The sequence below is a fragment of the Apis cerana genome, linkage group LG16 (assembly GCF_029169275.1).
Source record: "Apis cerana isolate GH-2021 linkage group LG16, AcerK_1.0, whole genome shotgun sequence".
Lineage (NCBI taxonomy): Eukaryota > Metazoa > Arthropoda > Insecta > Hymenoptera > Apidae > Apis > Apis cerana.
In genome coordinates, this window is record NC_083867.1 from 335,267 (window position 1) to 358,440 (window position 23,174).

Below are 23,174 nucleotides of genomic sequence, written 5' to 3' on the forward strand. Positions count from 1 at the left end.
GTCGTTTCTATTATAAAAACCGTACAATTAAATGGATATAGATAGTTTTATATATAATGTTTACTTGAATATCTCTAGAGTATATAATAGATGATGACAATATGTGAGTCATTCAATATATATTTTCATTGATAGTCATTGATTTATATCATCATGTTATTTTCAATTTTTACAATTCTTTTGAGATTGAATTATAAATTTAAATAAATCAAAAAAATCGAAAATGCTATCTGGAATAGAATTATGTGTTTAAAAATATCTGATATCTTTGATGATATATATTATAAATAAATAAGGAATTCTTCAATATTAATCATAACATAGTTTCATTAAGATGATCTCGTTTCAAACATATTATAAAGAATCATATTTCAATATGCCATGTTAAATTCTTTAAATATGCTGTTATTTTATTAAATTATATATCATGATTTTATTTTATAATTTTACAATTTTTCAAATGCATAAGTTAAAAAACAGAAGAAGTTAAAAATAAAATATTCATTCAAATTGATACCATTGACATGCATCATTGCATAAGATTCGGCAGTAATTTCCTTGCACGTTCAATCGATATTCAAAATATATTTATTTTATGAATTTTAATTTATATTATTTGTTTATATTATATCTAATATATTATTCCATATATTATTCCATATAAATGTCTCATTTAAACCAATACTAATTGTCGTTACAAAATAATAATTTCAATAATACTTGCCAAAAACAGATTCTATTATATACAGGACGCCATCACGATACATCCGTTTTTATTTATACAATTGAACTCCTTACCTTTGAATACTAAATTTTATTGTGTGAAATTTTATTTGAAAATTGTTAAATCTATATATGCAATTCCTAAAACTACTAATAGTATTTTTGATCATTGTTGCAGCATAAAATATAGAACTTAAAGTTAAAATATAAAATCTTTAAAATAGCAATATTTTGCCTTAAACAAGTATTATTGTATATAGTATACTATGTTTGCATTAAACAAGTATTATATTTCTCGAATATTAAAATTACAGACAAAATCCAGCAATTTGCAACAATAGTTACAACTCAATACATATTTTTTAATGTTAAAACTTAGCGTGATTTATTATTTTATTGTTACGCTTGTCTTTATAATTATTTTATTTTTAATCACTATCTGATATAATGATTATATTTGCCATTTTTCTAATTTTTAATAATTTTTTAATCTCTGTCCAATTTTTCTTCCTCAAATTAACAACAATAATTTCCGAATGATTGGTTACAGTCAGACTTTTTTGGCTAAAATTCAAATTGTAATAAATTGGAATGAATATCTATTTTCAACAATAAACACAACTTTTAATACGCGTCTTCTTACTTTTTCCGAACTATCTATTCAATTTCAAAGAAGTTCAACCGTATTAATTTATAAATTAAATCGAATTGGATCAAAAATCGTGTTGTTTTTATATTATGAAAGTTTTGATTTCTTCACAATGAATTAGTTTGATTGCCTCGAATTTTATTCATTGATTTATTATCAATAATTTCTATAAAAGTTTGTTCATAATTTGATGCTTTTCCTTTTATTCTTAAGATTCATAATAATTTCTTGCTGTTTCAATATAATTATTTTCTAATTATAAACTTATATTAAGTATATTAAATATACATTATATAGTATATTAACATTAAACATATATTATATATATTATCGATGACATACAAGCATTGACTGTGTAATTTTCTTTGAATTATTGTAATGCCATACTTTTTATGTAAAATGAGATAAAATGACGAAAAAATAAAATCATATATTATGTTTTTTCAAATCATTGTAAAAAGATTTTTCGAAGCTTTACGAAAACACAAATCCTAAAAGATTGTTTTTTTTATTTATAAATGCAATTTTAAAAAATTTTTTTTTATTTTTCATTTGTTAATTAAAATAAAAATATATCTGAAAAAAATTATAGTGAAAAAGAAAGCTTCAAGCATTCGAATGAACAATTTTTTTCACGAAATTATAATATATATATTATAACATATATAATATAATATTTTGATAAAAATTACACTAATAGATGGATTGATAGAATACTAAATGTCTTCTATTTTAATCCTTCTTTACGTATAAGAAATATTTATAGTACTATTATCTAAATGTTTATAATATTATTAGTAACGTGGAAACATTAAAAATTAAATTATTAAATATGAAAAAATTCATATAGTACAAATTTTTTAATATTTTTGATATTTATTATTTTGATGATTGCATTATCGATCTAAAATATATATTATTACAAGTCATTTTCAGATTTTTTTTTAATGAAAATATTAAATATTTCTAAAAAAATCTATCTTAATAAAAAAAATATTTATGTTTCAAAAAAAAAATTTTTTTGAATTTCCTAAAAAGATTTTATTTTAATAAAAAAATGTTTATCTTATAAAAAGAAAAATTTATAAACTTATATAATATTTTTTTTATCTTAGAAACAATAGAAAATAGTTTTTTTTTAATTTAACCAAAATTTAGTTATCAATTTCCATGATATTTTGTATAAATATTAAAATTGTATAATTATTAAATTTGAATATAAATTATAGATTTGAATAGCGATTATTATTTCGCTATATTATTATTAATTATTATGCTTAGATCACTAATGTTTATACAATGTATATTTTTATAAGAAATGGATATTCAAAAATGAAAATTCAAAAATCTAATAAATAATCAAAAATGTTGACTTATTTAAAATGTGATAACTTTTCTAAAATTAGATACAATGTTTATAATAAATTATTTTAAAAAATTAAAAGAATTATTTTAATAGATATAAAAAAAATTAGAATCGCAAAGAAAGTAATAAAATCATTTTTGATAACTTTTTAACTTTTGACAACTTTTCTTGACACTTTTAATGAAAATTTTAAAAAAATATAGTTTATAGATTGATATTCATGCTAAAAATTTTACTAAAATTGATTAATTATTGGTTAATTATATGTTATATATAATATAGTTATATATAATATATATAATTAATTAAAGATGGTGAAAATTATTTTTCACGACTTTCGATATAAAATTTTGATATCTTTCGATGCCTATTTTTTGTTTCAAGATATTTGAATGAAGATTTCAATTTATATAATATATATATTTATAAATATTTATAAATACCATATATTTATAAAAATGTGAGATACTTTTAAATGATAGATTTTAGATATCAAAATATATAAAAAAAATTCATATACATATATTATATTCTGTTATCGAAGTATTACACGATGTATATAGACATAAATGATCAAACTCCGCGTAATTCACAAACTCACATTAATGTATTTTCACATCAATTAAACGATACAAAAATATAAATGGAATTTATTTTTTCTATTTTTAAAATATATCTGTGGAAAATTTGTGTTCTCAGACTACAAACAAATTCCAAGTTTTTTGTTTAGTTATTCTGAATTTGGAAATAGTTAACTCAATGGCGAAGAAAAAATATCAATTATATACTATTGTGCAAAATTTTTATCAAAACAATTTACATGAAAAAGAGATCAATCTTTTCATAATATCATCGAAATTTAAATAATGATTAATTTTTTTTTAGAAAAATAAATATAAACTATTGTAAAGAAAAATGAATATAAATTAAAAATAAATAAAAATAATCAAATAAAAATTTTATTCTTTAATTCAGACAAATTTCTAGGAAATTAAAAATATCTTTAAAAGTATTTTAGTATATTATACTGTTTGTATTGTAAATTTAAAAGAATCATACCTTATCTTTACTTCTTTATATTACAATTGTAATTATAGAATTAATTATATATATATTAACATATATTAACAATTTCAATAAAATAAACTAAAAATGAATAATAATTCCAAGAACATTTAAATACACAATAAAAATACACAAATTACAATATTTTAAAAATAATATTAAATTACATTTAAAACTTACTATTAACATTATCTAATCTGAATATCTAACTATAAAACAATTGATACATATAATACGTTTCAATCTAAAGTACACAAAGCAAATAAAGTATTTTTTATATTTTTCTTTCTATTCTATATTGAGAAACGAATATATATATACATATATTAATATGTAATATATCTACATATAGAACTAACAAAGAAACATAAGAAAAAAATTCTTATTTTCCACAGAATTAAAAATTATTGTCTTAGAATTGAAATAAATTCTATAGATTGTACTTGCAATTTTAATATTACCAATAATAGACCCTTACCCTCTTATAATTAAATTATAGCTGTTGTCCATCACTTGTCACGCGATATATCAATATTATTACTTTTTGATTTTCATAACGATCGAGCATATAGAAAATATTGAAGAATAGAAAAAATTATGGGAATAGCGTTCAGTTGTCTGGCTGCCGTTCAAATTTCATAAAAGAATGGACTTCGAAGGTAGTCAATATTATAATATTAATCGAATTCTTATGATCTGTGTTGGTCTTTGGCCATTCGAAAGAACAATATATTCGAAATTGATAAATATTTTCATTTTTTTACTTTTGAGTACTGCGATATTTATACAGGTATTTCCTTTAATTGTTATAATTATTAATAATTATGTAATTGTAAATTAATTACTTTATTTTATTTAAATTAAAATATTAATTTAAATTTTTCGAGAAAAAAAATTCTATTTTAATTTTAGACAATGTCATTCATAACGTTAAAAATGGACATGAATCTAATATTGACTTCATTATTCTATACCTTATGTACTTGTATTTGCATTATGAAATATTTCAGTTTTTTATTTCATATTAAAGATGTGAGTATAGAAAAAACATAAATGAATATTAGTTATTATATTGCTGTCAAAATTTTGATTTGTTTTGTATTGAAATTTTCATTTGAACTTTTTATTTTAAAAATCTTAAGATTCTATTTTTCATAAATATAGGTAAAAGCTCTTTTAGATGAAATTAAAAAAGATTGGAATTCGTTAAAAAATACAGAAGAACTCCGAATCATTCATGAATACTCTAAAACCATAAAAGGAATAACAATATGTTTCATTAGTAAGCGAAAATTTTTTATTTTCTCTATGATCATTTCATAATTTCATATAATTGAAAAAAGAAAATTGTTGTGTTATTCGAATTATCGTATCATTCAAATTCTTATTATATCATAAATATTAAAATATAAAATATTTTTTATTAAATTATCCGAACACATATTATATCGATTGAATCAAACAAGAAATAATATTAATCGTTCAAGCAGAAATAACGAAATACTAATTATCTGTAAATTTATATCGATTGCGCACACAGTAATAATTATGAAGAATTGATCGAACGTTCGCAACATATTAGTCGTATTATACATTCATTTATAAAACGTATTCTCATAAACATCATTGTTTTCTTATCTAACATTATTTTTATCTAATGTCACTATGAAAAAGTAATGTACAATTTATTTTTATAATTATTAATAATTAATTGATAGTTTTATTTATATTTTCACCAAATACATAAAAAGTGACATAATACTTTTTTATTTAATATTTTTATATACATAACATTTTTTTTATAACATTATGATATTATGATTTATGATTTTTGTATTTTGTATTTTGTATTTTTGTAGATATTTTTAAATATAATAATTGGTTAACGCGTAATATTATTACAGTTATTATCGTGCCATTACAATTGGTATTCTTTTTGAGTATATTCGGTAACGATATCCTAGATATTTTGATTCCTTTAAATCACACTCGCTTGCGGACAGTTCCAATTGTAATTGATTATTTCGGCGATCAACAAAAATTTTTCTATATTTTTGGTATGCATTTGAACCTTATTATCAGTTTCGGAGGATTAGGAATTATAGCTACTGAAACAACATCTATGGCTATAATGCAACATCTTTGTGGATTGTTAAAGATTGTTAGGTAAAAAAATTAAATAATATAAATCTTACTAAATTAAAAAGTGAATTATTTATTTTAAACATAATATAGATAAGACATAAATATTATTATTTTTATAATATTATATATTATATAATATTATATAATATATAATATATGATATATAATATATAATATATAATAATATATATTAATTATAATAATATATTTTATATTAGTTAGAATAATATATGAGTTAAAAATTTAATAATTATTCAATATTTATGAATTAACATTTTTACTAAGCATTGAATTGTTTAAAAATCGTCTTTCGATTAAAATATATTCAATTAATATATATATAATATATTTATATAATATATAATATATATAATATTTAATTAATATATAATTTAATATAATATATAATATATTTAATTAATCATTAAATACTATTTCATATTTTCGGTTATTATATATTTGTTTAATTTCAATTATTTGATTTATCTATTGTAGATGTGATTTCTCTTAGTTTTTTTACAGCTTTCGTATAACTAATACATTTGTTGCAAACATACCAAGAGTATCTTTTACAGAAAGAAATATAATAATTCGCAAAAAAGTGATATCAATCGTATATTTACATGTAAAAATCAAAAGGTTAGTATTCTAATATCAAATGATAATCATAAACAAGTTTCCTAAAACATAATAAAACTTTTTTATAATAATATTAAATTTTTCATTTATTTCCTTTTATAATTATTTTCATTAAAATCTTTAGAGATTAATTTTGTACAATTAATGAAGTTGTTTTTTTTTGTTAAAGTTATATCAATTGGATTCAAGAAACGATAATAATATCCTATAACTTTTTAATGTTATTTGGTTTGATTCAATTTAGTATTTCTATGTATGAAGTAAGTATCAATGATACAAGTGATTAGTCACAATAATTGATAATCTTAATTATTTTCTGTCTTAGCTTACTAAATCAATAATATCTAATAATACAAATGAATTAATTTCATCTCTATTCTTCATAATTTGCATTGCTATTTATGGATTTATTCCCAATCATTTTGCGCAAAAGATAATAAATCACAGTTCTAATATTTTTATAAATGCGTGAGTATCTTTAACTCATCCATATGTTGAAAAAAGATTTCAATAATAATATATTAATAATTTCTTAATCATTCATTTTAGTAATGAATTAATTTTAGATACAATACAGAATGGTACGAACTCCCAGTGATAGAACAAAAATTAATATTGTTTATCATGCAGAACAATTTAAAAAATTTTCATTTCGTGTTATTGGGTTCTATGGTTGCATCTTATGATGTATACGTAACAGTAATGAAAATGATTAAAATAATAATAGTTAGTTTCATTATATGTAGCCGTTTATTAAAACAAAATCATTTCAGATACTACGTACGGCATTTTCGTATTTTATGGTCATTTATACTATTGATTCTACTAATTGAATTTGACAAAACTGATGAATAATCACAACTGATTATAAATAAATATTTGAAAAAATTTCTCTTATTCTATTCTCTTATTATATAAGTTTCAAGATATTGATCACATCTTAGCAAAAAAGAAAATAAATGAAATATTAATAAAATATTAAAACATAGTAAAATATTTTTTATTTAATATATATTTATAATCAATATTTTTTCCAGCCAATAATTGTAATTTTTTAATTTAATAATTGTGATTTTATTTTTTTTTTTTATTTTAAGATTCATTTTAATATTTTAATATTCAAGATAAATTTTTGATTATGTATTTTACGGAAGAAGTAAGTTTAATCACTTTGACTTTGATGTAACGATCATCAATCATAACATTATTTTGAATAACTTTTCCTTATAATTTAATTGATAGTATTTTATATTTTTTGCAAAAAATAATTGTTATTAAGTTAAATTTCCATGATATAATACATCATAACTTATTTAATTCAATATCAATTTCATATTTATTTTTAAATTGTACATATATAATTTATGTAAAATATTATATTTTTATGATTAGAATTAAAAAAATTAATATATAAAATATTAATATACATATAAACGTAGAAAATATTAAATAATGTGAAGATAATATTTAAAAAAATTAAAAGTTTTTAATGAACTATAAAATCAATTATATCAGCAAGTAAAAAATATATATATATATATAAATTCTAATAAAAAAGAAAATTGTATCCAAGAATGATGAAAACATAAAATTAATAATTGTAAAACAGAAGAATTTAATAATTAAAATATTGAAAATTACATATTACATTTGTTTTCTTTATTTTAAATAAAAAATATATTGATTCATAAATTAATATTTTTTATTGTATACAATACTTTTTGCAAATATATTAAATTTATTTTATTTTTTCGAAATTTTCATTAACAAATAAAATCATTTTATATTATTATATATTCATACCATGTATATATATGTGTATATACAAATCTAGATCTATCTTATAGTATATTATATATCGTTTTTTGAAAAACTGGTAATTCAATTTCGTAACTCGCTCATTGTTATAAAGGAATTATAAAAACTATATCAGAAAAATAAAAAAACGCAAGATGGAGAAATGTCATAAATTAACATTGTTATTTGGAGCTGATTTTGTAAAATTGTATGAAACAAAGTTTATTAGAACGATATCTTATAACGCATTTATTTTTGATATAAAAAACATATTGCAATAAAATACATAATATATTTTTTTGTAAAATTTTCATCACTTATCTTTTTAAAAATATAAGTCTTATAAATAATAACACATTTGTGTAATATTTTTGAAGAATTAATCCAAAAGACATAAGATAGTATGCAAAAATATTGATTAAAACGTTTAAAAAATTTTAAGATATTTAATAATATTAGTATTAACTTATTTAGTTATAATTTATTTTATTTAATTATAATTGAAATTTGCGTTAAACAAAACAATAAATATTTCTATTTCTATTTGCTATTTAGCTTTTATTTTGCTTCATTTTCAATTATTAATTATGATTTAATAATACTGACATTTTTGTAAATCAAATTTTGTGTATCTATTGACTGGGTAGTGAAAACAATAAATAAAATGTATGGGTTTAGCTGAATGAATATATTTAATTATATATAATATATTTAACATATTGCGCATATCTGTTTACAAAACATTTGAAGTATGTGTATGAAAGAAAAACTAATAAATACCAACTAATAGTGGTGTTGCTGGCAATATTCAATAAAAAAACTACAAATGAAATTTCAGTGAACTTCAAATTCTATAACATTCCCACTAAAAGTAAACTAAAATTTGTTTAGTGTGTATATTTATTATGTTTTTTTATTATGAGTGTCATAGTTCTGTGTGCTTACTGTCTTTGATATTCTTGATATTCAAAGATTTAGTTAATTTCTTTGTACTTCAAATACTGTTTTTCTCAAAGATTTTGTTAGGTCTTCCTATTGATCCTCCGATGCTATATTTTGCAGCAGAAATTCTTTCTCGTTGAATTTGTTTTGTATGAAGTGATAACATACGTTAATGTACTTACTTCTTCGATGAAATTCTGGGTTTTTAATAATCTTGATTGCGCTCAAATCCAAATAAAGAATCGTAAGGTTCTTGAACATAGCTAGATCATTGATCATATTTTTCATCCATAATTTTTTTCATAGTTTGACTTGCTGCTATGTACTCGGCTTCAGTAGTCGATAGAGCTACTGTTCATTGTCGTGTTGATCCCAAGCAATTGCAGAATTTCCTAATTTTAATACAAAACTAGTAGTGAACTTGCTGGTTTTAATTAATTAATCATCAATTCAAATATTTTGACAATTGGTGCTTTCGTGAGATAAATCGGCATCTCAGAATATTTGTAATGAGTCTAAGAAACATTAATCGAATTTAGAATTTTTACAATATATTGCCGACGGAAGTATGATGAAATAGATTTTACGATGTTTTTCAATGGACTTCGCATATATAAATACATACATATATATATATACTTAAAAGACATAATGATCTGCCTAATATATATATCGCATATCGTATTATCTAGATGATTAGTCTGGACATTTAAAGGTATGTGTAACGAATTATGTTGGCAGAATTGATAAGCAAGATATAGTTAGCATATTACTTTTGCGATCGAAGTAACTTTTGAACTAATATAGTTATATTCACATGGATAATCAATGAAAAATATTCATATTAAATATAAAAGACTTTATGAATTAGTGTGCCTGCTCCGAAGAAAAACCTAATAATCTCTTGTCGTGAACAGTGCTTTACAAGAAGAATGCTTTACAAGAATTTGCTTTACAAGATTCACGTCTTTGATGAAATGATTATTGGAATTATATATTATCGCAATGAATGGCCTGTCAATTCAATGCCATTAAGCTTACTGAGGAACGAACTTCAATTTACATTAACAAGACAAAATTCGTCGCCTTCAACAAACATTCAAATTATATGCAATTATATAACTAATACAGATAATCGTATATTGCTTAAAGTTTTATTGCCTGAATTAAGTCAATAAAAATCGCAAAACTTTACAGTATTATCGATTTGATCAAATCTCAACTTCTTCAGTATGCTTGACTTTGATTTCGCGAAGAACTATTTTATGATAGGATCGTCTAGATTCGCGCAGATGATTGTGAATATAAGAATGCAAAAAAAGAAATTACACGTTTAAGCATGTTATGATGTTTAAATATCATAAACAAGCAAGAACTTCTCAGGAACGAGCTTAATAGAAGAAATATGATGTATGATTAGCTGCATCTTATTATATTGCAGAAAAAAATTTTATTACTAAATTATATTACTTATTTAAATTTTATTATTTATTATACGTTGCATGAAAATTGTTGTACGTCAATTGCGAAATGACTATCTATACTATCATCAATATTGATCACTTGTTATTAGGAGCATATACTGTATATTTGCTTTATATAATGCAGATAGTATATAAACATATATATAAAATCTGTCTGCATTATACAAGGCAAATATATATAACTGGACAGAATTCAAAAATACAATTTATTTAAAGACAGCTAGAATCTGAGTTCAAATAATTAATTTTATAACATATTTCTTTTAGCATTGAATATGCCATATTATTTCTCATCAAGAAGTGAACAAGTATATAATAAGATAACGACAAAAGTCTATTTTATGTTTGTTTACTTGTTTACTAACTACCAAGGAAATTCAGTTTAAGTTAATAATGGCTCATAACGAAGTTTTTTTTTAAGTTATTTGAATAGATTTCTTTCGCGTTCTAGTCAGTACCGCGAAATTTATTCGAATTATGGAACAAATTTCATAAATATGAAATAAATTGCAAAGAGTTCGCAAATTTTTTTAGAGAAATCAATAAATCAATTATTTTATCGCTGAAAATATTGATTACAATTCATATATATTTTTATAGATCGCGAGAAACTGCCAACATCCATGATAGATCCATTATAGACGAAAAACTCATTTTTGTGCAACTGTTCACAATATTGAAGGAAAAGATTTATATGAATTCTCGATTATTATATCCTGTCTCATCTGATCTCAAAAATTTCAATCTATTGATTCCCAAATATTTTTTATTTGCAGATTAAATAACCAATAAAACAAATAAAGATATTGTATTTGAAATATTTAAATATAATAATAAATAATGAAAATTATTGCGATTAATTATGCACTGTGAAAATTCATGCGAGAAAAGAATAGTGTGACATGAATAGCGTCAATCAAAATATATACTTTCATCAGAACTTTCACCAGAAAAATGCATATTAAAAATTTGCATTTTATCGATAGAAAATTCGAGTTTACCTTATAGAAATCAAAAGCGAATTAATTCACTCAGAAAATAGTAATGTGATTCAAAAATTACAATCATTAATGTTATTAAAATATTAAATAAGTTAAATAGTATAATTATTAATTATAAACGTTCATTATTGAAAATCCAATATAAAGCCAAACGGAAGAATATTCTAGATACAACTAATTCAACATCATCCTGTAATCCAAAAAATTTATACAAACATATACTGATTATCATTCAATTCCTGATTATCATTGAATCTTTGTGTGATATTTTATTGAAGAATTATTGAAGAATACCAGTTATTTGAAAAATTTTCTCAAATTTGAGAGTATCAAGTAAAGAAATTGATTATTTTAATATTGTATTCCATTAGGAATTCGCGGTTCTTACCATTAAACTATAAAGAGGATTTCCGTTAAATACAATTTTTCATTAAAAATTAAGAAAATTAATTAATAATTAATTCTTCATTGTGAAAATATTGTAAACGACAAATAGATTTTCTTTGTAATTATACAATGTACTTTGATCAACCGACACTTCACTCACTGACATTAGATTATTTATTATAGAGAATTTAATTGCCATATAAATATGCATACTGCATACATAATACATATAATACAACTGGTGTCGGCCATGCATCGCCGGAACGATATCGCCGCTCTCGAGGTTATATCAACTTAGCCCGCTTGAATGTTGTTATATTTCCAATTGCATTCCTGCGAGGGGAAGCAGATATCTTGTCTAAAGACTCAGAAAAACCCTGTCCTCTTTCGTTAAGCAATACGGAGCAAGTTGGATCTATCTTTCAGCGAAATGACTCGTTTAATTAGCTGGGTTCGACCACTACTATGTAACAGAGACCACGAAAATAAAGCCATCACGCGATGCAGATTAATTTTTACTATTGAACCTCAATCAATACTTGTATATTACCTGCTAGCACATATAATACAATCCATTTATTGTTAAGAAAATATCACTTGCTATATCTGAAAGATCATTGAATTTCTACTCATCGCCAATATTAAAAAAGTTAATGTTAAAATTACATCATATTCTATTCAAATTACTAGATACAGAAAAGAATAAATATCTACTTTCGATTACTTGTATGTAGTGTGCAAATAAAATCTTTGAAATCATCTTTTATAAATAGAATCTTTGAAATATTACGCATAAATTTCTGATTTATGGGAATTCTCAGAACGAAGGAGATAATATTGCATAATTGAAAAATAACTAAGAAATAAGCTTTTTCATTTTCAATTTACATTCTTATATTTCTAAATATTAATAAATATTGGAAAAAAAAGACTTATATATATTTATATAGACTTATATATAGACTTATATATATAAAAGACAATATAATGTCCATTAAATGATTTATAAAGATTCTTATGATCTTAAAACTTGAGAGAATTGAAATATCACTTTCAATGTAAATATAGATTTAAAAAAAATAATTTATAAAAAAATAAATAATTAGCATAATATTAAATATAAAATTATAAATATGAAATATTTTTTGAAGAGCAAAAAATATTTTATTTTAAGAAAATTTTATTATTAGAAAATAAAAAAAAAACACTCAATCTTATGACATAATAACAAATCTTATAGACATAAATTATTCAAAAAAATTATTATAATATATTATTATAAAAACATTCTTATTTTATGAACATTATAACTTAAATATTATTTATTTATTTTACTTGAATTCTTGAAATAATTATATAAGTTTAAATATCCAATGATAAATGTATGTAATTATTATCTTATTCAAAAAAATATAACTTTTGTTTTTGGAAATTTTTTTAAAATGTTTAATTACTACAATTCACAAGAATGATTTTTTAGAGTTAAAAAATGAAGAAAAGAACGTGTTCATAAATATTATTTTTTTTATACACAAACTTAATTAACAAAATACTAACTAACCATGTTCAATTTTTTTCCTAAAAGATATACTTTTTTTAAATTCTCAATGGCAAAGAGTATACGATATATAATTCATAAACTTTTTGAAAAAATTATTAAAGATAAGAATTAAATTCCATTAAAATAGATATTTTATTAGATAAAAATATATAAATTTGTTTGTCATTTTATAATATATAAATTTCTAAATCTCTAATTTATAAATTTCTTTTAATTAATTAATTAATTAATTAAATTAATAATTTACTTAAATAATTACTTAAAAAAGTATATTCAAATAATTGATTAAACATATATATATCATATTTTTTTCAGAATATCTTTCTTAATCACTAAGAGTTTCTAAACTCTTTAATAATGCTCTCTAATAATTTTTTTTATTTTAATAATAATTCTTTGGTTTATTAACTTTATAAATTGCTTATAATGTCAATCATAATTAAAACAGTAAATAACAATTATGAAATTAATTATATATATATATCATATTTTTTTCAGAATATCTTTCTTAATCTCTAAGAGTTTCTAAACTCTTTAATAATTAAGCTCTCTAATAATTTTTTTTATTTTAATAATAACTCTTTGGTTTATTAATTTTATAAATTGCTTATAATGTCAATCATAATTAAAACAGTAAATAACAATTATGAAATTAATTAACGAAAATTTCTAAAAATTTTCTATCGATTTATGCATATATATTTATTCATATATGTTATTAATTAAAATAATATTAATGTATTTCTATCTTCATCTATATATATTCATAATAATTTTATTCTGTATAATTTAATTTGCTGATCAATAATATTTATCTTATTTTTTATAATTGCAAATGGATGTTGAATTTTTTTTACTAAGTAATAAAGGAATAAAAAACAAACTTTAAATTTAAATATTAAAGTTTTAAAATTTCATAAAATGAAATCATCTTTTATAAAAGAGATTATTGAAAAGATAAATGAAATTAATAAATGAGCTATTTATCAAATATTATGCATATATATCTCACATAATATTCAATATCTGATGTCTATACGAATGATCAAACATTGTTTAGAGTTTATGTATGTAAAAAATAACTTTATGAAAATTATATTCAATTTCTATCATAAATTAATTAAAAGTAAAACTTTTATATATATTAGGCTTAACTAGTCACTTTCGATGTTTTTTAAAAATACTCTAATCATTTATATATTTAGATATTAATAATTATATTTATATATTAATAAGATTGTAAAAACAATTGATATCAAATCTTTTTATCTTCTGTTCTCCAGAGCACCAATTTTTTTTAAGTAAATATAACAATATAATATAACAACATCGAATGATTTCAAAATAATTTTATAATATATGTAATATAATATATGTAATATATGCATAATTTCATTTATAATATTTATATAATATAATTTATAATATTTTATCTCTATTTTTAATATTTATAATTTATTATTTGATATTATTTAAAATCAATCATTTATATATAATTTTAATTTTATTTACTTTATTATTCAGAATATTTTGTATTAAAATTTATTGTAATTTTGTTATTATTAAGAAAGAATGTATATAATTTATGTACAAATAGAATTAGTAATATACATAGTTTTACATATAGTATGTATTAATGATTAAACGCCATATAACATTGTGGGAGGAAAAAAAGAAATATGATTAATTTTATTCGTTGACCAATATTCTTGAATATTTGTTAATGGTATATTCATAATAATTTCAGAAATGTACATAATTCTTTTTGAATCATGTCATTTATTACATTGATGATTTAAATTTTTTCTTCACATAATTATTTGTTTTTATATATTTTTAAATTTTTTCATCAAAACGAAACCATTTTTTTTTTCTATTTTGATCTCTAATATTTTATCTATATTACATATTACATAACCTATATCTTATCTATATTTTCTTCTGTTTCAGTTTCATTTTCACTATCATAAATTTCACTGTCACTATTTATTATTCTGATTTTCCATCTTTTTGAAATAATTATTTCATCCGATCTTTGCTGCTAATATTCTTATAATTATATTACTATACTATGTTTCATTTTGAATATTATCAGGTTATTCTGTAAACATTAAAAAATCAAATTAATCTTTAAATTCGCTAAACTCATTATATAGTTATTGTTATATTTATTGTTTTTTTCATTATGGTTTTATTGTTATAACATTACATTACATTTCTAAAATAATTCTTAGCATTGTTTTTATTCCAAAATATTCATCTTGACTTTTGTTTGTCATGCATTAAAATCCAATATAAAGTGCATGAGCCAAGCATGCTCCATAAATAGATACCGATAAATAAAATCACTCAAATTATTATGTAGAAACGAATGGAAATTTTTAAATGAAAATTCTTAATGAGAATTTTCAAATGCAAAAATATTTTAAAATCATATTTATATTAATTTTTCTTATTTAATATATTGTTTAAAGTTAATATGATCTCGAAATAATATTATTGATTTTTTAAAATTTGTTGATTTGCAAATATTTCATTAACTACATTAATATATTGAATTTATATATACAAGAATGTGGGGTCATATATTGTATATTTGCATAAATTAGATGTCACTGGACGCAATCCTTGTTTTAATTGTTTCATCTTTTTAAACCATCATATAATATAACAACGAATTTAGTATATAGAATAATAGTATAGTACAGTATGTAAAATAGTAGTATAATATAGAAAAATAGTATATAGAACAAAGAATATATCGACACAACTTACATATATATGATATAATTTATTTCTATTTCATTAAATATATTCTTTTCTAATATATATTTCTTTATTATTAATCAATTCTATTTCCTAATAGTTATGGACTTAATATTTTCTATTATTATATTGTGAATAATTTGATACTGAAAGAATAATAAGAAGTGAATTGCTATGAAATTTTATTATTCAATGTTAAAATTAAAAATAGAAATAGCTGTTAAATAGAAATAAAATTGTATTATCTTCATTATTTTAACGGACAAAACTATTAGTTGGAAACGATAAATAGAAATTTACATAGTTGAGAATAAAATTGAAAATGTATATGATAGTTCGATTTCCAGACTTGAAAGTGAAGCAAATGCTATCATGGATTCAAAAAAATCCAAGAAGCTTAACCTATTTTTGATGACAGTTCTAAATTAGATCAATTTAAACATTTATCAGATTGTTCTACATCAGACTATTGCACAAATGTAGACGAGATTGCATATCATATATGCTGAGAAAAAGTGATCAATCAGTATTTTTGGATCAATTTATAAATACAAAAATAAATAAGAAAGAATCCATCGCAAATCACATTTCAAAAATAGTTTCACTAGCACAACAACTAAAGACTAAAATTATGAATATGGAACAAGAAGATTATTGCAAAAATTTTATCAAATTTAATAGCAATAATGTTCGCATAGTTTGATATATTGTATCACGTGGAACAAACTATTAAGCAGATAGCAATTAACACATTATTTAAATAAAGAAATGATGTTAAAGATACGAAACATGCAAATATCTTGTGAATAAATAAAAAATAACCTATCATACAAAAGAACTTCGAAAAAATTATATTAATTCTTATATTTCTCTTAATTCTTATTCTCGTTCTGATATAAATATTTTTATATAAAAAAAAAATAATATATAATTTTTATAGAAAATCTGGAAATTGAGCTCATTAAAAAAGAAATATGGAAAAGGAAAATCATTGATAGCTCAAAAAAAACAAAAAGAAAATAAAAATATTAAATATTCTGATTCTGCTGACTCGAATGCTATGGAATATCTTTCAGAAAGAAATTATTCAAAAATATGAAAATATACGTAGAAAACACAGTTCGTATGGTAATATATTGTGTTAAAGGTAAAAAATATCAATATTGAAGTGGTAAATACTGATGAAACATATAGGCATCATACAATCGATAACAAAATATACTGCAATTAAAGAAGAATTTATCTTTTGAAAAAAGCATGAGAATTACTTTTAAAAATAATTAAGTTTATTTATTATAATGAAACAAATAAAATAAATAAACATATGAATAATGAGATCGATAAGAATGAATCGATATCATTATTGAAAAAAACAAAAAATATCGATAGTCAATTCAATTATTATCTATTTATTTTATGAAAGATGCTTAATATCACAAAAATTTGTTTTGAAATTACAGAACAGAATTATTCCTTGCTGTTTGCGAGCTACAAAACAGTCTAAGAAGCATTAGAAACAAAAGATTCAATTAAATGAAAAGAAGTAATTTTTAAAAAATTATTTATTTAAGAAATTATTTTGAAAAAAATAAAATTTGGTTTTTCGTTTCAAGAATAAATAATATTATGATATCTTATTCAGTGGTCAATATGGGCATTATAATCGATATGGCCAAATGAACTTTTTAAAAGAGCAACATTCATCTCCATCGAGAATAAATCTCAATGAGGCAAGATACAGGAAATACCAGAGATCTTTGTCAAGAATTCTCGTTACTCTCTGAAATGGAAAGCCACTATGAACGTTTTAATAGATAAAAATCCGGCAAAATTCTGGCTTCCTCCCTTCAACTTAAATGTTTTATGAGGATTTTTCCTACGTTAAAAAAAAAAGAAGCAATGTAATTATTTCAAATTGCTGAAATTTCAAAAGGACATACAAAGCAGATGGCACAATTTGTAAAAAAACAGATCAAATTCATCATAAAAGCCTAAGTACAGAAAAATAAGATTGATTACAAAGAAATATCTTCGATCATGAAATAAGACACTATTAGATTGATGTTGCGATATTATGAATATATCACTGTTATAATGGATTTAAAAATTATATAATTCATGAAAATTGTATTTCTATATGATTTAGAAGATTATATATGGAGCAACTAGGAGATAGATTGTATTTATTTGTTACGAAAAAGCTTGGATGGATTAAAACAAACACTAAGAAATAAAAAGCTTGTATGGACTAAAACAAATACTAAGAAAATGGAATAAAAAAATCAATAAATTTATATATAAATAAACTTTGATACAATTTAAAATTATATGTGATGCCTGTATTATTTGATTTCAGAAACTTTAATTATCTCTTTGAGTGTTATAGATGCATATATGCGTACAGCGAAAATTATTTGTGACGTTATAGATGCATATATGCATTTATTAATTTTGTTGATTTCTATCGTGTTTAAGATTATTTTATTAGTATGAGATGATATATTTGCATTTCTTAGCAAAGACAATAAACAAAAAAAATAAAATTTAAAAAATTCAATTCAAATTCATGATCTGATATTGATATCAGATCTAAAATATTAGTCTTTTTAATATTATATTATTATTTGTATCATTTCCATCTATCACTATATATTATATAATATTATTAATATAATATTACTAATATATAAGATTTATGCTTAATTAATTTTATTGAGCATAATTTTTATTTCTTATTTTTTCGCAAATATTATTTCGCTTCACTCTGAAGTAATAATCTAGATATAAGTAATAAACTAGATTTAAATTGGGCAAGCAAATAGGAAATGAAATTTCCATGATCTACAATTTTAAGCATTCGAATATCCTTTAAAATTTATAAATTTTCACATCTTTCAATAATTATTTTCATCATTGCTTATTTTTGCGTCAATTGATTTTAATAAAATTTTTAATATACATATAATTGACATAAATCTACAAAATGTATAGCTTAATATTTTATTATTCAGGCTTAGATAAAAAAGTTATAAAAAGCGATTTCACGATTCTAATCAATTGAATTTTTTCAAAAATTTTTTTTTCATATCATCTAATAAAGTTTATAATTTCTCAAGAAAAGTGAAATAGTTAATTCAATTTTGTTATATTTTAAAGGATGATTAAATACTTTTCAAAAGATGATTGACTACTTTCAGGAATTGTATTCATTTATTTATAAAAAGTTCAAAAACTAGATTTGCAATTCAATTAAAGTATAGTACTGTATTATTCTATATAAACGTATGACATTAAATGAGATATTTGTCAACATTAAATTTAAATCTATATATAAGAAATTTATTTAGAATTAATAATTTCTTAATCTTATAAGAAGAAAGAAAAATATGATTAAATTATCACTTATTGTTCTCGCCTATACATTTAGACTAAATTGTTATTGATACTTCAAAAAAATGATCGTATATGGATTTTTTTCAAATCAATTATGAAAATTATGAATTTCGTCTCTAGCTTCAGTTTTTTTTTTAAATAAATAGTATATTGGATAAAAAATTTTGATGTTAATTAAGCATTTTGAAGAAATTAAATATAAAAAATTATTTATAAATAATTCAAAATAAATATATGTAGTTCCAAATTTAAATATAAAAATAAATTTCCAAAAATCCATACCAACTACATGTAATATGAATATAATTGCTATTTTCTTAATGTTTTCGATATACACATTTGTTTTTTATTATTGTTGTTGGAATGTGTTATTTTCATTATTTCTTTCAATGATTAAAGATTTGTTTTTCTAAATCTGTTCATTTCCAATATTTCTCTTCCATAAAGATTCAAAACAAACATCATAAATGATGTATTCTTCTGTTTCATTAGTCTAAAAATTCACATGAGAAATATCAATAAAGGAGAACTTACAAAATAAAATTTATATAATATATTAAAATTTATTTTATATTTATTAGTATTATTAGTAAATAATACTAGATAATATTAGATAGTAAATAATAATAATATTAGATGTAGTAAATAATACTAGTAAATATTATTAGCAAATATTAGTATTATTATTAATTTATTAGTAAATAAATGAATGGAATGAGTTCAATTATTTTCATTATTCGATAGACTTATACTAAAATAAAAAATAAGGCCGAATTTTTTGTTCATAAATCAACAGATAATTGAATCATGCTAAAAATTAAATCATACTAATATTTAAATTATTATAACTTTATGAAAATTTATAATAATCCATCTGGATTATTGAATGAAACTTCTTCAGAATCTTTTTTTTCTATGTTTTTTTCTATGAATATATATATATATATATATTCTGTTTATATATCATAATGAAGGAGAGCAAAAGAGAAAGATTGAAGCTTTTTCTTCGAAAAATTGAGTCAAAGATATAATTTCTTTAATCATTCTATTGAATTTTGAAAATTATGCCATAAATTCGATCATCTTATATCTATAATACATAATTACTTATATCAATACGATCACGATTACTAAATTGACTTGCGATGATTTGCAGGGAGACTGATATCATTATTTTACTCATCATTATTTTCTTCAAACAAAATATTTTGATATATATCTAAACAGACCAATTAAAATGATACCATAGATTTGAAAAATCTTTCTTTTGTTTCCTTTTCAAAACTAAGTATATACGATCATAATGAATATTCGAAAAATGAATATTCGAAAAAAAAAATTATTTATTCGTTTTAATATTATTATTCATACAAAAGAAGAATATTTTTTTAATGTAATTACATTAAAAACTGAAATTTTGAAATCAACAATCTATCTTAGTCAAAAACATTTAATAAATAAATAAATTATTTATTATTATTATAATATATTATAAACTGAATAAATTGAATTTATTCATCATTCAAAATGATATCAAATTCAAATTGTGGTAAAAAAGAATCAATATAAAACTTTTCTAATAAATGAATAATAAATAATATATATTTGGAATAAAAAAAATAAACAGTACATTATAATCTATTACAGACGATAATTAAATTAAAAAACAATTCATTAAATAAGTAAATGAAAATTCAACTCGAGCTTTGAAATCATTGGACCATTTTTCATCCTTCCTTAACATTATTAAAGATATTCTGATATCTTTTCTTAACATTAAACTAATTTTTAATAAATTTCCATCTAACATTAAACTGATTATAAATAAAATCATCGAAATATAATACACATGAAAACAATATATCATCAAATTATGTATTTGTCTGTTTTAGTTCGATATAAGTCACATTGTAACACTGATCAATTATAATTATTTGTTCAAGTAATTCGGGTATTGAGAATGTTTGAGATTATTCGGAAATGTTCAAAGTTTGTAAAAATTTTGCAAATTTTATTACTATTATTTGTTTTAAAATCAATCGAAAGATGATATTTTAATTCTCAAAAATTAGATTATAAAATTTATTCCTTTATTTTTGTATTTTATTTATTTAATTTATTAATATAAAGTTAGAAAATGAAGAGAAAATAATACAGTAAATAATAAGTAGTAATAAATAATAAGTAATAATTTATTATTTATTTATATTATATTAAATATTAATATAATATAAATAATATTATAAATATTAATTATATTAAATAGGAATATGTTATTTTGAGTTTTAAAAATTTTTCTAGATTTTTAGATAATAGTCTTATGCTATTCGATATGATTATATTTTCGATTTTGAAAAACAATTTTTCAATTTGTTATTGGCAAGAATAACTTTGCTGTTTTTACTAACACAAAAAATTTTTTATCAATTTGTTTACTTTTCAGCATTTTTAATACTACTTTCAATATATTATCTTCTAAATATATTCATATTTCTTTATCTTTATAAAATAATAAAATAATTTATAAAATAAAATAAATATAAAATAATAAAATAATTTTAATAAAATAATATTTTTCTTGCTATTTATACTTTATTATTTCTTCTTTATTAATATATTCTATATTATTATTTTTTTAATTTCAAGTTTATCTTAAAAAATATTAAACAATTTTGATTTTTTCCTATAAAAGAAAATATTTAAATAAATGCATTTTAAAATTTCTAAAATTATTTTTACATTTTCAAAAAAATACTATTATAACCATCATTTTGCTAATATATATTCATTAATATTAGTATTATTAAGACATTGAAGAAATCTTTTCCCATCAGAATTGCATATAATAACTATAGAATATATATATATATTCTATATATATATAAAATGGATTAACATGGCTGTTGCAAGATTACATGCAACGACTATGAACAGATATATTGACGAGCTTCCAGAAAAAAAATAATATAGCCATAACTTTTCGATTGAAGATAAAAAGATAGAACTTTTTTAAAATTTTCATCTTATAATCAACGGTTATACGTATATAGCTATATACGGTTATACGTATATAGCTTACTTCAACGCTTATTATTTCCAATTGATTGAAAACATACAAAATAGACTAAGGAAAATCCATTCATGAATGATTCGATACATTTATGTCATTAACTCTGTACATATGAATTCATATATGTGAAACACTGATCAAGATAATAATCACAATAAATACATTTTAAAACAAAAATTCAGAACT

The 23,174-nt window shown here is 20.3% G+C and overlaps 2 protein-coding genes across 2 annotated transcripts in view; one reads left to right on the forward strand and one right to left on the reverse strand.

The window, feature by feature from the left end:
- The window catches only part of LOC107995580 (protein maelstrom homolog), a 278,703-nt gene that overhangs the window by 229,191 nt on the left and 26,338 nt on the right, over positions 1 to 23,174 (reverse strand). The window lies entirely within an intron of this gene.
- LOC133667496 (uncharacterized) lies at positions 4,448 to 5,973 on the forward strand. Its single transcript, XM_062086532.1, has 3 exons — positions 4,448 to 4,593; positions 4,968 to 5,085; positions 5,708 to 5,973. Exons 1-3 carry the CDS (start codon positions 4,450 to 4,452, stop codon positions 5,971 to 5,973), a joined length of 528 nt encoding a protein of 175 aa, XP_061942516.1. The 5' UTR covers positions 4,448 to 4,449.